Source organism: Miniopterus natalensis, chromosome 2 (assembly GCF_054644295.1).
Source record: "Miniopterus natalensis isolate mMinNat1 chromosome 2, mMinNat1.hap1, whole genome shotgun sequence".
NCBI lineage: Eukaryota > Metazoa > Chordata > Mammalia > Chiroptera > Miniopteridae > Miniopterus > Miniopterus natalensis.
In genome coordinates this window covers 93523788-93540847 of record NC_142082.1, presented here as the reverse complement: position 1 = coordinate 93540847, position 17060 = coordinate 93523788, and the positions used below count along the sequence as shown (strand labels likewise).

The 17060-nt window shown below is 39.2% G+C and overlaps 1 protein-coding gene across 3 annotated transcripts in view; it reads right to left on the bottom strand.

Moving 5' to 3' along the window:
• Positions 1–1541: 1541 nt before the first annotated feature.
• USP18 (ubiquitin specific peptidase 18) overlaps positions 1542–17060 on the bottom strand; it is a 56023-nt gene continuing 40504 nt past the window's right edge. For 2 of the 3 annotated variants that reach the window (XM_087814404.1, XM_087814405.1), the window contains exons 4-11: positions 10672–10731; positions 10509–10588; positions 10062–10208; positions 9196–9285; positions 7961–8128; positions 4020–4151; positions 3452–3501; positions 1542–2165 (exon numbers count right to left, since the gene is read on the bottom strand). In XM_087814404.1, coding sequence (XP_087670530.1) covers positions 2120–2165; positions 3452–3501; positions 4020–4151; positions 7961–8128; positions 9196–9285; positions 10062–10208; positions 10509–10588; positions 10672–10731 — 773 coding nt within the window. In that variant the 3' untranslated portion in view covers positions 1542–2119. The remainder of the gene's footprint in view (positions 2166–3451; positions 3502–4019; positions 4152–7960; positions 8129–9195; positions 9286–10061; positions 10209–10508; positions 10589–10671; positions 10732–17060) is intronic. The other variant, XM_016195785.2, reaches the window with a different exon arrangement.

Genomic DNA, 17060 nt, shown 5'->3' with positions numbered 1-17060 from the left:
GGGATTAGTCTGCAATAAGCTGCCTCTGCCCATTGCTGCCCTGGTTGCAAGTCTCATGGGGTCCCTTAGAGTTTAGGAGATACAGGCCTGTGGGGAAGAGGGGAAAGGGAATGGGAGGGGCACACTGAGTCCTCTGTCTTGTGGCTTTTATTTCTCTCTTGAAGGCAGGAATCTTAAAGGAGGTCACAGGGAGGTGTCTCAATACAATATTCATCAGCTTTCCAGGTGTGCTCTTTCAGGGTCATGGTCTCCGACTGGTCCGTGCCAAGGCAGAGGGTTGTTAGTCAATGTATCTGGTCCTGAGGCAGCCTTGGCCCCACTTGTCTGGTTTCACTGCTTGCCTGGGCCTGGAGGTGAAATACAACTGAGGCCTAGATGTTATCTTTAGGGAGGAAATGGTCAGGGGTCTAAACTGCATGACTGGAGATACGCTAGGGGGGATAGGTTACCCTGGGGGCAAGGTTCTTATTTTCCCAGTTTTGCCCCTCCCTCTCAGCATCTGGCCCATCTAACACAAACCACTTACTCTCAAGTTGTTGCAGAACTGGAGACGTTCACCTTACAGAAAGACCAAGCAGCACTCAGAGGCTCGAGATTCAGGAGGTTTATTTTACCCCGGCAGGCCCAGAGAAGTCCAACTCCAAAGCCTGAGCCCCGAGCGCAATTGGGCAAGGAGTTATATACCGTACATGCTTCCACCTACATGGCAGCTATGTCTTGCTAGGGCAGGGAAAAGCCCTTTCTGGTTTGGCACGCGCGGAAACATAGCAGGATGGCAATAGGGGAAGCCCCGGCGGGGAAGGGGGGGAATCGGCCATTTTAGACCTTGTTTTCCCTTATCAAAGTGTCCTTGATTTAGGGAAGATAGGATTTACTAGGTGGCTGCAAACCGCTGTCTCAGTTTCCCTGTTCCACTTGTTCTGGCTTACTGGCCTGTCTCATTGCTTCATCTGTAAAATGGAGATGTTAACATTCACCTTGTTCACTTCCCAAGTTGGTATTAGAGTCTCCCTGGACCCTTCTTCTCTCACTATCCACATCCTTTCTTCCTCAATGGCTCTAGTGACTGTAAATGCCTTACAGTTCACCCTACCATCCCTAGGGGCCTCTAATCCATGTCTCCAGCCCCCAGCAGATTCATTTTACCAAAATACTACTACATGTTCCTCTCCTTGTGAAGTCCTTCAAAGTTTCTAATTATCAATTAAACTAAATCCAAACTTCTTAGTTCAGTTCAAGACCCTCTACATTCAGAACCTTACCTACCTGCCATCATTATCACTCACCACTTGCTTCCTTGGTTTGAAACAAGGTTCATAGAAAATCTCTGAACGTGAGTCTTGCCTTTTTCAACCATGCCATTGAGTATGTTCTTCCCTGTAAGTGCATTGTCCTCCATCCTAAGCCCTTTTCTAGCCTGAAGTCTCCTCCCATGGTTCCACAATGGAAGTGATTTTTCTTTCCTTTGAATTCCTACAGAACAAAACCTCAGTATCTTTTGTATTTTAATTATTACCCATTAAACTGCAAACGCCTTTGAGAGAAAAAAAGTTTATTCATTATTGTGCCTAGCATGCAATCTTATAGAGAGTGATCAGCACATATTTGAATAACAAGTATAAAACACCCGAGTTTTATGAAATTAACATGGGTTTTAAGAATACATTTAAAAGGTATAAACAGAAATTATACTCAGCCAATACATACCAGTACAGTCACACTAGTTGTAAAATATTTAAATGCTTCCCTACCATTGCCTCTTGCCACCTGAAAGCTTCCCATTACCACTGCTAGCCAGCTCTCTCCTTTCCTGAAAGCATCTGGACTCCCACAAGCTCTCAACTAAAAGATTAATGTCTTGCACAGCAGGGAACACACAAGACACTGCTCCAACCATGTGGCCAGAGTCCACTGGTGGAAACATCCATTCTGACTGATCAAGACCTGTAGAGTATCACTGTTAAAAATTTTGATAATCACCCCTGATTACAAATAAAGTTTAATTATACAATTTGAAAACAGTGCTTCTCTTCATTGTAAAATCTCTTAAAAGAGCAGATTCAGGAATAGACAAGGAAAATGATTCTTGGTCAGTCTTTGAAGATTTAGGGTACATCCATTAAGACTCAGTCTTCATGTAAACCAGAAGATAGGCAGTTTCCCGCCTAGAAAGGAAAAAAAATGCAACATCATAAAAGAAATGAAACATTCATAGTTAACCGATACATTATTAACTCACCATAGGAAAATCAGCAAACTTTCCAGGTTGTTGGATAAAGTGTTCATCTATCCATCACACCAGAGGAAAACAAAATATGTGGCCTGGGTAAATAACCACTAAACTGCAGTTAGGTAACATCTAAATCAGGGGTTGACACACTAGGAACCCACACGTCAAATCTGACCCTGTATCTGCAAATAAATTTAATTGGAACACAGCCACGCTTTCATTCATTCATGAGTCATCTGTGGCTGCTTTGGGCTACAAAGGTAGAGTTGAATAGTTGCACCAGAGACTGTGTGGTCCACAAAGCTTAAAATATTTTTTCTCTGGCCCTTTATAGAGAAAGCCTGCCCAACTGTGACCTAAATAATGGGGGAATAACTGACAACCAGAAAGTGACAAAGAGTGAGCATCCAAGGGAAGTGGTTATAAGAAAGAGAAGAGAAAAGGAACATTGGAGAAGGATTTCAAACACAAATTTCACTTCATGCATTATTTTTCAAATGATCTGGCCTACTTCTGCAGCTGAAGTCATCTCAAATATCACCTTTGGTATACAATGTCAATCCTAACCCAGAAACTCAGCTGGAAAAACTTACAAAGTATCTAACTTAATTTACCCAACTTTTTTTTTCCAGCTTCCCCAATGTAGTTATTGATTTCTAAAAATACAGCTAATGATATTTACTAAATACAAGCTACTGCACCAGACAAAAAAGAGAAAATGAGTGATCCTTGCCCCGCAAGAGTTCATAGTCTAATGTGAAAGTTATGTAAGCAAACAATTACAAAACAGTGTGGCCCTTTCTATAAAGGAATTATGCTCAAAACACAGTGAAAACACCCGAGAAGCCCCTGGGTGAATCAGTGCAGGCTTTTAAAAAGTAGGAAAACGCCATGAGCAGAGGTACTGAACCATGGATAAGACTCTGCCTTGATGATAAGTTAAGAGAGGGTAATACTGGCCAGAAACTACATGTGCAAAGCCACGAAGAGCAAATGTAGGATATGATGTTTGGGGAGCTGCTTCCTCTTTAGTTATCGTTGGAGTCTAAATTGTGAGAAAATTATGGTGCAGTGGGATGGGTAGTGAAAAATGAAGCTGAACAGTTAGTTACTGACGAGTTATGCAAATATAAAGGTCAATTGAATCCATGAGAGCATCACACATCAATAAGAACCCAGTGTAAGCTCATTGAATTTCCATCACTCATACACTTCTCTTACCAGCGGCAGTTATGATTTCCATAGGTACACCGGATGTCTTCCCAGGATACCTGGAAGTACATAACATGTAAAGTAAAGCATCCAGCTGACATCAGTGAAGCATCCAGAGTACAGTATACTACAATCTGCCCTCCCTCACTCCTCCAGATGAATCTACCCCTAGGAACTCCCAAGACCCACAGCATTAGTGATAAATGCCATGTACATGAAGTCTCTTTTAGTACCCTTGTCCCTCTTTAAATTTGGTTATGCTCAGCCAGCCCAGACTTCAACTTCTTATTTCTAACTCTTCTTGCTTCCCATAAGTTTCCCACAGATTTTGAAGCTGCAGGGCACTGAGTTTAGAACACCAAAAACCTAGACACTGAGCTAAGTGGACTCAGAGAGCTATAAACCAGATGGGCACTTCATGCAGAAAACAGCTTTCAAGCTCATAAAAGGTCCCACACACAGAGAACAGGACCATAATGTGGCTTGCTTGACCTTGAGGACCCATCCAGCTCTGGGTTCAGAATATAGTAGAGGTAGCTAATATAGGGCAAGAAGCAATTTGGATGATGTTCCTCACCCAACAAACACTGGAGTCGTTGAAGCAGAACCATTTTCCATCTACAGAATTTCGGATATAGGCACAGTAATGACCGAAGTCAGCCAGCCCCACATGGGCAATCACAGCAAAGAGTTCATACTGTTCTCCAAGCTGAAAGAACACAAGGCATAAAATGATTCATCCATCATCCCTCCTCTTCTAACCCTCTTTTAGAATAAGGAAACATTTCATCACACATTTATTCATTGCTTACTCCGTGTCAGGCCCTGGTGCTTCAAGGGGACTAGAAAACATTCCTTGACTTCAAAAATTTCACAGCTTACTAAGCCAGAATTAGAATGCCATTGTTTATACCAGATGCATTTACAGGTAAATTCTGGAAAACACAACTTTTGCCCCAAAAAGGAAAAGGAACAACCAGCTGACGAAAAGCTGAGGAGCTAGGGGAAAAGTTCCCCAGAGAAGACATGCTTGAAATGATCTTGTAGACTGAACAAGATTGGTAGACAAGTTGTGGAAAGGGGGTATACCTAAATGTGGCCCCAGAAACTGTGAAGTTCTGCAGCATAACACTGCAGAGCGTACTAAGGAAAAGGAAGACAAGGAGGGTCCTAGGGAGCCACGAGAGATGAGGCTCCGAAGGCCAGATCAGGAATTAGAACTTTATCCCATGATGATTGGGAGTCAGCAGAAAGTTTTTAGCAGAGGAATATCATCAGATTTGTATTTGAGAAATACACTGAAATAATGTGGTTTGAAAATTGGATTCAGAGTTCATGTGAGGCAGAAACCAACAAGACACATTAGGGTATCACAACAGTGCAAGGAAGAAATGGTAATAACCTGAATAACTGCTATCAGTGGTGAGCACTAAAATGATAACCATTATTAACAAAATTATTATTAGCTAACTTAGGCACTCACTGTCCATTTGGCCAAGTCTTTACATGCATTCTTTCATTTAATAATATCCACGCAAACCTATAAGCAGGGTGCTAGTATAAATCTTACTTTACAGGGGTGAAATCTAAGCTCAGGGGGGTAAAGTAATTTACCCAAAGTTCAGAGCTTATATATAGAAGAGGCAGGATTTCAACTCAGGTCTGTCTGGCTTCAAAGCTCAAACTCAACTCCTACACTGAGGAAGTGAGAGTAGAGGTGGAGATGAGAAAACAGATTTGTGCAAAATTAAATGTACGTTATAACTGATTGGATGCAAAGGTGGGAAGTAAGCCAAAGGCACTATAAATTTGAATCCCAGATTTCTGGGTTAGAAATTAGTCTTCAGTTTGAGGTGATCATTGAAACTACAAGAATTAATAAGATGATATGTGAAAAATGGGGAGAAGAAAGGATGAAATTGAAACCAAATACCAACAAAAGGATGGGCAGAAAAGGATCCAGCAAAAGGGAAACCTAGGGTAGATCGGTTTTGAAGAAGAGTAGGATCAATAGCCTAGAATATCACAAAAAGATCAATTAAGAGTAAGACCAAGAAGTATCCATTAGATTTTACACAAAGTCATTCGACTTGCTCAATTCTTAGAAAGTCAAGATAAGAAATGATTCTCTGTGAAAAGGGAACAGTGGCAGGAGAGGCAGAGTTTTGATTGACTATGAACAGGATCTCCATGTTAGTCAGGAATATTCTATTTTCCCACACAGTCAAATAATGTTCCTAACCTGAGACTTAGAAACAGGAACAATGAAGCAGGACAAGGGTCAGGATAATGCAAATGAAGCTAAGTCACCCAAAAGGGAGGGCTCAAATTATTCTCTATTTTCATTTGGAGGCTTTATGCTGGATTTTTTTAAATGTAAGGCAATATCTAGATCTAACCATCTAATTTGCAAGAAATACAAGAGATAGAGGAACATGTAAAATCACACCAACAAGCCAATTTTGTATATCTATAAAAAAACCCTTCAACCAAATTAATTGCAAGGTAAAGGAGAAAAAACATAAAAAGTGAAACTTAACCTAAAAGAAGAAAGAAAGGAAGGGAGGGAGGAAACAAACTTTAGCAAATGCAAGTGTAGACCTTGTTTTTATCTGGATTCAAACCAAACAAATTACAGGACAGTCATGGGAATCTGAATATTGTCTGGATGTTAGATGATATTAAGGAATTATGAGGTAGAATTGGCTATTTTAGAAAAAGAGTGCTTATTCTTTAGAGAGACATAGTGAAATACTAATGAAATGGGATTTACTTCAAAATAATACAGGAGACAGGGAAATAGGAGAATAGGGGTGTTGATAAAGCAAGACTGGACATGAGTTTTGGTAACAGTTTAAGCTGCTTGATGGACATGGGGATTCATAGCATAATTCCTCACTACTTTAGTATATATTCAAAATTTTCCATAACAAAGTCATTTTTTGGTTGTTGTTGTTGTGTGTGTGTGAGAAAGAGTCTTTTTCTTTTTTTCGTTTTTGTGGTGTGGCAAGATTTATTCCAGTTGAAATAGAAGGCTACTTGTGGGTTTCCACTGTCCATCTCCCTCCATCCCACCATGGAAAAAATCCAATCTGGTCTTCATCAAGGCCAACACAAAGGCCAGTGTCCAGAGTTTCTGTTTCATATTAAAGCTTAGTCTTTTGAAGCTCACAAGGTCTGCCGTGGGCCCCAGGTGGGGCTGTTAAACCCACGTGGTTGCTACAGTGAGAACGCAGGGAAGAATGGGTGAGCACAATGGGTGAGCACACACTGTTAAGGAAGAGAAAGAACTCATTGTTCTCTGGAGCTACTGCTTGGGAAGGACCAGGAGCTTTTTCAAAATAACCAGTCAACTTCAAGCTTTCCCTGCCTCCTGACCAATCCATTCTTTCTCCAGGCTAGACTGACAGGCTTCTATGGTCAAGCACCTCTCCTTGCACCATTTTGACTTCTACTGTCATGTGCTTACCTCCCCTTTCATTGTTCTATACCTTCCCCCAATGATCTCTGGGCAACAAAATTGTGGTTCCCTGGGGAGTGTCGTTTTTAAGTAGAAAAGTTTTAAGATATACTTCATTAAGTAGACTGTGCAAGTAAAAAGAAAGAAAACTAAGAGAAAAAATTAAAATCCTATAAAGTGTATATGCCCTGAATTGGTAAATAAACTATATTATAATAGATGCTATTCTAACATATTATCAGGCCTCAATATTTAAAATAGTAGAGCATGAATAGTAAACAGACTGATGGAACAAAACAGTTCAAAAATGGGTATATACAGCTAAATGTAGAATGTGCTAAATGTAGAATTTCAAATGTATGGAGAAAAAATATTTATGTCACTTTTTTCTCAGAATTTCCCAATAAGTTATTAGCTCAAGACAACTGAATTCAACTTTACTTTGATTAAATTTGATCCAAAGTACTGGCTACATCCTTATTATTCTCAAAGTGAGCACAAGCTGTTTTAAGAAAACTTGGTAGGTATTATATTTAGAGCCCAAGATGTTGTGTTTACCTATATACATGTAAGTATTACACATCTTATTTAAAAGGAAGGTCCTGAATTATGGGTTCTTTCCCTCGGGTTCCTTGCTGAAGCATATGAGTACAAACCCAATATTTAGAAATTTAGTCTTTTGAATCTTAAAAGAAAAGCAGCTACAAAGAGCAAATGGTGGGGTGGTGGTGGTGATGGTGGCATTTTGATAACAATTCACCATTGTTGTTCAAGAACACACAGGTTTCCATCATTAAAATACTGTTTTAAAAAGTGTTTCTTACATATATAAAAATGTTTTTACGAATTACATCCAGCTGTTGGTGAGTTTTCCTCCCTTTTTGTATACCAAACATGGCCAGCAGAGGAGATAATTTCTGAGAGAATGACACAGATGAGACACCCAAAAATGCCATTTCTGATGCGTGTGTAACTTCAAACAGCTTAGGGGAGAGGGAAAAATTAAAAGGACACTGTCTAATGAGATGGCAGTTGACAGGAGGTGAGGAGCATGTCACCTGGTACTTAGCATTGCAGAGGTCCTTCTCAGTCAGAAGAAACTGATTTAAATCCAAATTCTGGGGGAAATAGAGTGAGTGGCAGATTTTTTCTGTCCGCAAATTCCTGATGGAAAACCGCATGAGGTGGATTGTCAAGGTCTGGGGCAAATGTGTCATCTTCAAGACCTACAAAAGCAAAATCACTGTGAAGATGAAGTCCTAAAGCACTTGAAATGGGTAGATTCAGAGAAATACCACAATAAATAGTATATTAAGACAGAAGCAGATACGTAGCCCATGGATACAGATAACAGTGTGGTGAAGGCCAGGGGAAGGGTGGTGGGGGCTGGGTGGAAGCGGGAAAAGGGGAAGGGGGAGTAGGAACATCTGTAATAGTGTCAACAATTTTAAAGATAAATAAATAAATAAATAATAAATAAATAAATAAAATTAAAGTTAAATAAATCTCTTCTTCCATTCCCTTAAGCATACATTTGAGACACTTATTTCTCTATGAGTGTTGTTAAACAAAACAAAGAAACAGTTTAGATATACTACATTATCTCCTGCTAGTGGCACTGTCACCAATCCAACCTAGATAATTTAACAAGAAAAAAGCACATTCATCATGTTAAAAACTTTAAATATGGACAAACTTAAAATACTAAATATTGTTATAGCATTTAATATGGGAAATTCCTAATTTACTACCAAGGTTTGTTTAGTTGTTATGACTGTGAAATGATAAAAAGAATTAAGGGTTTATAAGCAATCCTCTATTAGCCATCTATATGTACACTTCTAGTGAATAAAATGGTTTTCTGAAATGTAATTTTATGCCCCTTTAAAATACTAAAATATATGAGCTTGGGGGAAAAAAGAGGGGAGCAGACTGATACAATACAGAGTAGAGCCCCATTGGCTGTCTGTTGAGTTCTCCCGCAGAAGGCCTGAACAGACCAGGTTCTGCATGGGCCTTGGAATCCAGGGCAATAAAGGAGTCTGCTCTAAAGAGCTAGTCTAGCCTTAAGGAAGAAACTCTGTCCCTGCTCTTCGACCTTCTCTTCTTACCCAAAAAAGGTTCTGTCCCTCTAAGTGATGTGATCTGAGGAACCCTAGGATACATTGGCCAAGTCAGGAATCCCTCCCTCAACCACCATGAGGTGCCTTGGAAACTCTGTGAAGAGTCTCTCAGGAAGCCCTCTGGGGGCAACCCCAGACTGGGAAAGAATCTGGTTTCACAGAGTGAGTACCTGTTTCCCACAGGTCTTCTTCCCACAGTTCTCACAGAAGCACTTGTTCAAAAACTCCCTGGGCTGGAAGAAGCAGTGAAGGGCATCCTCCTGTCCCAGGAGAACAAGAAAAAAAGCAGGGTTGGTATTTTCCATCTAGAGTACAGCCCTTCACCCTCCAGATGGGGATTTAAGCTTTTCTTCTAGTTATCGCCTTGTCCCCCTTAATGTCTGGCTCGGAGTGGTGCACAGGTGAGGATCTCAAAAAGCACCTACTGACCAGAGAAAAAAACAGAAGGGGACACTTGAAAGTGGAAATAGAAGGGAAAAATTATGTTTTGCCAAATCAAAGGAGAACTTTGGAAGAACCATGCAAAGGAAACAGAAATGACTTCTTAAAAGCCAGTGGTGAACTAAAGAAGCCCAGTTAGTGAAGTAACGAAGCAAGAAGATGAAGGGATTAAGCAAACACACACACACACACATACACACACACACAGCAGTGGGCAAAAGTAGGCGGCTTACAGTTGTATGTGAAACACAGAGTTTATTTTTGTATTATTATTTATTATTGTATAAAATATTTTATATATATATAAAACATAGATACAGATAACAGTGTAGTGATTGAGGGAAAGGTGATGGGGGTAGGTGGAGGTGGGCAAAAGGGAGAAAAAAGGGGAAGGAAGGAGACTTTGCTTGGGGTTATGGGTACATGATGCAGTGTGCAGATGATGTTTGAGTTGTACACTTGAAACCTGTATGGTTTTGTAAACCAATGTGACCCCAATAAATTCAATTTTTTTAAAAAGAAGGAAGAGAAGCAAGGGGCATTGGCAATACTTGGTTGTGTAGGAACAGGAAATTCACCAAGAGAAATCCCTTACCAGTGTTCTCAGGGGCTTTGAGTCCATATCAAAAAGAGAAAGTGGGAGGGTCAGCATGCTATTGTTTCTGCTACTCTCTACCGTACATTCAAGGCAAATCAACGACTCCTTCATCTGAATCGTATACAGGTCCTTCAGTCTCTCCACCTACAAGACAGAGAAGGGGAGAGATAAGAAGGACACAGAGCCATAAATAAACTAGGTCAGGACAATTTCCACAAGTTGGAGCCACTAGAAAGAAGCTCCAGAAATGGCATCCACTAATGAATGCTCTTTACTCCACTCAAAAAGGTGGAAAATAATAATATTAATAATATTATGGAATTGTGATAAACATTTTATGGGATTTTCTCTTTTAATTCTCTCTGTATATTACATTAACAATTGCTGAATGAGTTAAATGAATAGCATCTTAAACTTCTGAGTTGTCTAGTTCTAGAATCTTACCAGGTCCACATCAGTGATTTGGCTCTTAATTAGGTTCCAGACTGTGAGGTAGAGTTGAGCAGCATCATGTTGGACAAACACTGGCCAAAGAGAAAAGAAACAGCCCAATCAGTGAGTCACCAAGGATACTTCTCATACTACCTAGGTGCACATGAGCACTCACCACTTTGCATTTTCTTAGCCTTTGCCTCATTTTCAGGCTGTTTCCACCACATGTTAGGCGCTTGAAATGGAAAAAGGGTTGGTATTGATTTTTGAGAGCTCCTCTAAAACTTAAAATTCAAGTTTTCTGTCCTCTGATTTTCCACCCACACTCTAATTGGACTCCTATGGCCATCCATTTCTCCGTGCTTTTATTTTCTTTATTCTCTGTATTTTCTTTATTCACTCTCCTAAAAATTGAGCAGTTTCCCAGTACTCATATCTGACCCAGGTCTTCCCCAATAGTGTCTAGGAAAACAAGAGAAAGGACCATTGCAGTGATAGATGATGCTCGCTAAGAGGAGGCAAGACTGAAGCAGTGAATTCTATATGTGTTATATAAGTAGACATAAAGCTAAAATGGTTATGTACAGTTCTCCTAAGAAAGAAACTTAGGAAGACAAAGAAATGAAAACACACCGAGGACTATCTTACAAAAGGACATATATCTGCCAAAATACAAAAACTTTGCAAGAAAAGGTCATTATTGTAAGTGTACTAAATATTCATATCTGCTATCTCAACATCATTTTATTTCCTTCATGATACTTATCACAATTTGTACTTAATGTTTGGGGTTTTTGTTGTTGTTGTTGTTTTATTTTTGTTTTGGCCTGTCTCTCTTCTAAACTATAAACTCCATGGAGGCAAAGACTCTATTACTCTTATTACCTTATCTACAGCACCAATACAATACCTTGCACATAATAGGTAACTATTATATATTAGTTGAATGGATTAATCCATCCATATTCTAAGATAATAATCCCAAAACTTAAAGACATACAGTAGGGTTGCACTGATGCTGTCTCCGGAAAATTACTTACAGAAGGCTGCCTGCTATTGAGCCAACACTGGACATAAAGGCAGAACCTTGCCATGAGAAGGCATTTTGCCTCATCTGACCATACCTAAGAAATACAGGGATATTTGTCCAACCAGTAATTGATTTAACACCTGCTATGTGCAAGGCATTGCACATGCCAGAGGAAGTTTCTGTCCTAAAAATACCTATATTCTAGTGGAGGACAAGTATTTATATAATCATAATTCAAAGAAGAATAAGAAAATTTCTCCAAAATATACAAACAAAAGGAAGGTGAGAATAAAACTGGAATAGTACAGTGAGGGTCTCTGTAAATCTACTCCCCCATAAAAGCAATGAAAATGCTGATAAAAATTGTCAAAATAAATTTTTTCACAACTCTGGAAATTAACCAAAAGTTTACAAAAATCTTAAAAATGTTTATGCAATAAAAACTACAGCATCTAAGTAAGAAGAGGTTTTTTCATCTCTTTTCAAGATGGTGGTGGAGTATTTGGATGGTGCTCTTACTCCTCCCAGATCCAAACCAGAAAGACAACTTAATTGGGGAACAATCACCCTGAATTACCAACTAAAGACTCTCTAAAGAGGAAACTTTTGACCAAGGATTGGCAGAAGAAAACACCAAGAGACTGGTAGGAAGGGCAGAAATGCAAAGGGGGCTGGCCCACACCCCTGGGTGGTGCCCGAGGTTATGGAGGGATAGCTCAGCTTCAGGAGATTTTCTCTGAGGGTGTGAAGACTAAACCCCAGAACAGGCTCCCCAGATGAGAGCACCAGAGCCAGGAACAGGTGCCCACATACCATCTGGCTGTGAAAAGTGGTAAGGTTTCTCTCTGCCAAGGAGTGGTGGAGCCAGCTAGAGATAAAGGCACCCTCTTAAAGGGCCAATATGCAAAATTTTGTCCACAGTGACTCACCGTGGGCTCCAATAGAGGGAGGGCAGTGCACCAGAGTCACCTGAGAAGAATCCTGGGTTTGTGGCTTTGGGGAGACATATGGGGCACAGCCACCAGGATCCCTGTACTGAGTCATCTTGCAATACTGCAGCAGCCATCTTTCTTGGGTGGAGCAATCTCCTCTGAGAGACATCAGCCTGGGAAAAAGCTATTATCCCATCCCCAGGAATCCCTCTCACCCCTGTGGATCTTAAGCCCTGCTGAGGAATCAGAGGAATTTGCCAGGGCTCAGAAATCTGGGCAGACTCAGGAAGGGTCAGTGACTGGCTTTGGAGTGGGGCCATTCCCCCAACTTCCCCGTGAACCAGACTGGCACTTCCCCCTCAGGGAAGGCCCAATATGTTTCTATGGATGGGCTTTGGAGGCTCCATCCACCTGACCACTAGGGGTTCTGCCTTGTCAAGGTCAAGGAAAAATCTGGGACAGACTAGGATGTGTGGCTCTGGGGTGAGGGATCACACCCACCATCTTCCCTGAAGTCTAAATGGCACCTCCCCCTCATAGGAAATGTACCGCCTCATCCTCCTGATTCTGCCAGAGGCACTTCCAGTGGCTGAGCTCTTTCAGTAACTAAAACTAACAGTGAGACAGCAGATGAAGGTAGTTGGAGGCAGATCCCAGAGTACCTTGAGATGCTTGCTGATGCACCCCTGGGCCCTGTGCTGAAAAAAGCTGGCCTCAAAGGGCAGCTTGGTCCTTCTCATGCACAGCAAAGTCCAGCAGCAGCAGCCACAAACTGTGAATCATTTGTAGCTTCAAACAGGTTGCCAAGGGCCAAGCATAGATAAGAGTTTGACATTGGTTTACACCAAAGTTCCTCCCAAAAGGTGCAGAACCAAAATACCTATTGGCCAGCTTCAAACAACATTCAAGCAGGATCCAGCAAGCTCCACAAACAGCATATCTAAAGGGAGAGTGCAGCAGGCACTAAATTCTGCTGAGGCGAACTCCAATTTTTTTTGTTTATTCGTTTCTTTATCATTCTTTTATGTCTCTTTACTTTTCTTTTTTCTTTTATATAATTTTCTTCTCCTTTTACTTTTTCTACTTTTTCTATCTTTTCTTATTGTTTTCTTTGCATTTTTCTTTTACTCTTTATTATTTTTCCTTTTTTTATTTTCATATTCTTTTCTGTTCTTTTCCTTAATTCTTCACATATTTTTTTTTTCTTTTTTCATTTCTTATTCCTTTTTCTTGTGGTGGTGGTAGTTGGTTTTTTTAATTTTCTATTTTCTTTGTTTTGCAGCACGTGTATAGAAGCTTGCATGCTGTGGTCAGGGTTCAGCCTCACTTCAGCAGCCTGAGAGTATATCCTACCCTTGAACAGGCCAACAGCAACCGAGACCCAATTACAACAGTAGGGCCAACTTAATCCACACAAGGGACATTCCTAGATCACCCAGCTCAGGAGATCAAGGAGACTGCACAACTGGGAATCACAGGACACCTACTACATAAGGTGAACCCACAAAGACTGGGAGTCATAGCAGTTCTGTCTAATACATAGAGACAAATACAAAAAGACAGCCAAAATGGAGAGACAAAAAAAAAACACAAACAGGCCCCAAATGAAAGAACAGGAAGAATCTCCAGAATAAGAGTTAAATGAAATGGAGGCAAGGAATTTGTCATAAATAGAGTTCAAAGTAATGGTTATAAGGATGCTCGAGAAATTTAGTGACAACTACAACAACATGAAAAAGGACATAAAAACGATGAAAAATAACCAGTGGTAAATGAAGAACACAATCAAGAATACACTAGAGGAATAAAAAGTGAGTTGGAAAAAGCACAGGGCTGAATCAGCAATTTGGAAGACAAGGTAGAAAAATCACCCAATCAGAGCAGCAAAAAGAAAAATTAATTAAAGATAATGAATATAGTTTAAAGGATACTATGGACAAGATAAAAAATAACAACATCCACAGTACAGGAAACAAGAGGGAGGAGAAAGTGAGCAAGGGATAGAGTATCTGTTTGAAGAAGTAATGGCTGAAAAAGTCCCTAGCTGATTAAGAAAAAACTCACACTAGTTCATGAAGCACAGAGTCCCAAACAACATGAACCCAAACCGACCCATACAGAGACACATCAGAATTAAAACGGAAAAGATTAAAGACAAAGAGAGAACCTCAAAGGTAGCAAGAGAGAGACAGTTACCTACAAGAGAGTTCCCATTAGGCTGTAAGATGATTTCTCAACAGAAACACTCAGGCCATAAGGGATTGGAATGAAATATTCAAAGTAATGAAAAGGAAGGACATGCAGTCAAGACTACTCTATCCAGCAAAGCTATCATTTAAAGTTGAAGGCAAAATAAAGAGCATCCCAGGCAAAAATAGGTAATAGGCTACATTACCACCAAAGTCTTCAATTCCAAAAGAGTGAAATCATCGTCTTGGATCACAATGGCATGAAACTAGAAATCCACTACAATTTAAAAAACTCAAAAACATTCAAACATATGGAAGCTAAATAGCATGTTATTAAAGAATTAATGGGTTACCAACAAGATTAAGGAAGAGATAAAAAATTACCTGGAAACAAATGAAAAAGAACACACAACCTAAAATCTATGGGACACAGTGAAAGCAATCCTGAGAGGAAAATTCTTAGCATTACAGGCTTATCTCAGGGAACAAGAAATATACCAAATAAATAATCTAACCCTACACCTAAAAGAATAGAAAAACAACAAACAAGTCCAGAAATAGAAGAAAGAAAATAATAAAGATCAGAGCAGAAAAAAATGACATAGAAACTAAAAAAAAAATACAAAAGACAAATGAAAACAAGAGCTGGTTCTTTGAAAAAATAAATAAGATTGATGAATCTTTAACCATACTCATCAAAAAACAAAGAGAGAGGCCCCAAATAAATAAAATCAGAAAGGAATGAGGAGAAGTAACAACTGACATCACAAAAATACAAAGGATGGTAACAAAGTCCTGTGAACAACTATATGCCAACAAATTGGACAACCTGGGAGAAATGGACAAATTCCTAAAAACATACAATTTTCCAAAACTGAGTCAGGAAGAATCAAAAAATCTGAATAGACAGATAACAACTAATGAAATTGAAGCAGTAATCAAAAGACTCTCAGCAAACAAAAGTCATGGACCAACTGACTTCACTGGTGAATTTTGCCAAAAATTAAGAGAAGTACTAACACCTATCCACCTCCACTTATTCCAAGAAATTCAAGAGGAGGGAAGACTTTCAAGCTTTTTACAAGGCCAGTATTATCCTAATTCTAAAACCACATTAAGACACTACAAACAAAGAAAATTATAGGCCAATATCCATGATGAATATAGATGCTAAAATGCTCAACAAAATATTAGCAAATAAGATTCAAGCAATACATTATAAAGGTCATACACCACGACCAAATGGGATTTATACTGGGGATGCAAAGTTGGTACAATATTCACAAATCAATAAATGTGAATCATCACATAAACAAAATGAAGATTAAAAATCACATGTCAATAGATGCAGAAAAGCATTTAATAAAATCCAGCACCCAGTTATGTTAAAAACTCTCAGCAAAGTGGAGAGAGAGGGATCATACCTCAAAATAATAAAGGTCACATATGACGAATCTACAGTCAACATCATACTCAAAGAGAAAAAACTAAAAGTATCTCCCTTAAGATCAAGAAAAATACAGGAATGTCCACTTTCACCACTCTTATTCAACAAAGTATGGGAAGTCCCAGCCACAGAGATCAGACAAAAAGGAGAAATAAAAAGCATCCAAATTGGAAAGAAGGAAGTAAAACTGTCAGCATCTGTAGATTATATGATACTGTACATAGAAAACCCTAAAGACTCCACCAAAAAATATACTAGATCTATTAAATAAATTCAGCAAAGCGTCAGATAAAAAATAAATATCCAGAAATTGGTGGCATTTTTATACACCAATAATGAACTATCAGAACAAGAAACTAAGGAAGCAATCCTAATTACTACTGCAACAAAAAATAATAATAAGGTACCTAGGAATATAATTTACCAAGGAGGTAAAACACCTGCACTCAGAAAACTATATGACACTGAATAAAGAAACTGAGGAAGAAACAAACAATTGGAGGCATATACCCTGTTCATGGATTAGAAGAATTAACATAATTAAAATAACCATGCTACCCAAAGCAATCTACAGGTTCTATGCAATTCTTATTTATATATCAACGGCATATGTCACATATCTAAACAAATATTCCAAAAATTTATATGGAACCAAAAAAGGCCCTGAATAGACTCAGCAATCTTGAGAAAGAAGAACAAAGTTTGAAGGATCACAATATTGGATTTCAAACTATACTACAAAGTCATTGTAATCAAAACAGCCTGGTACTGGCTTAAGGACAAGCACATAGACAATGGAACAGAACAGGGAGCCCAAAAACCAACCCTCGCCCTTATGGTTAGTTAATATTTGACAAAGGAGGCAAGAGCATACAATGGAATAAATTCAATAAATGATGTTGGGAAAATTTGACAAGTACATGCAAAAAATTAAACTAGACCACCAAATTACACCATACACAAGAT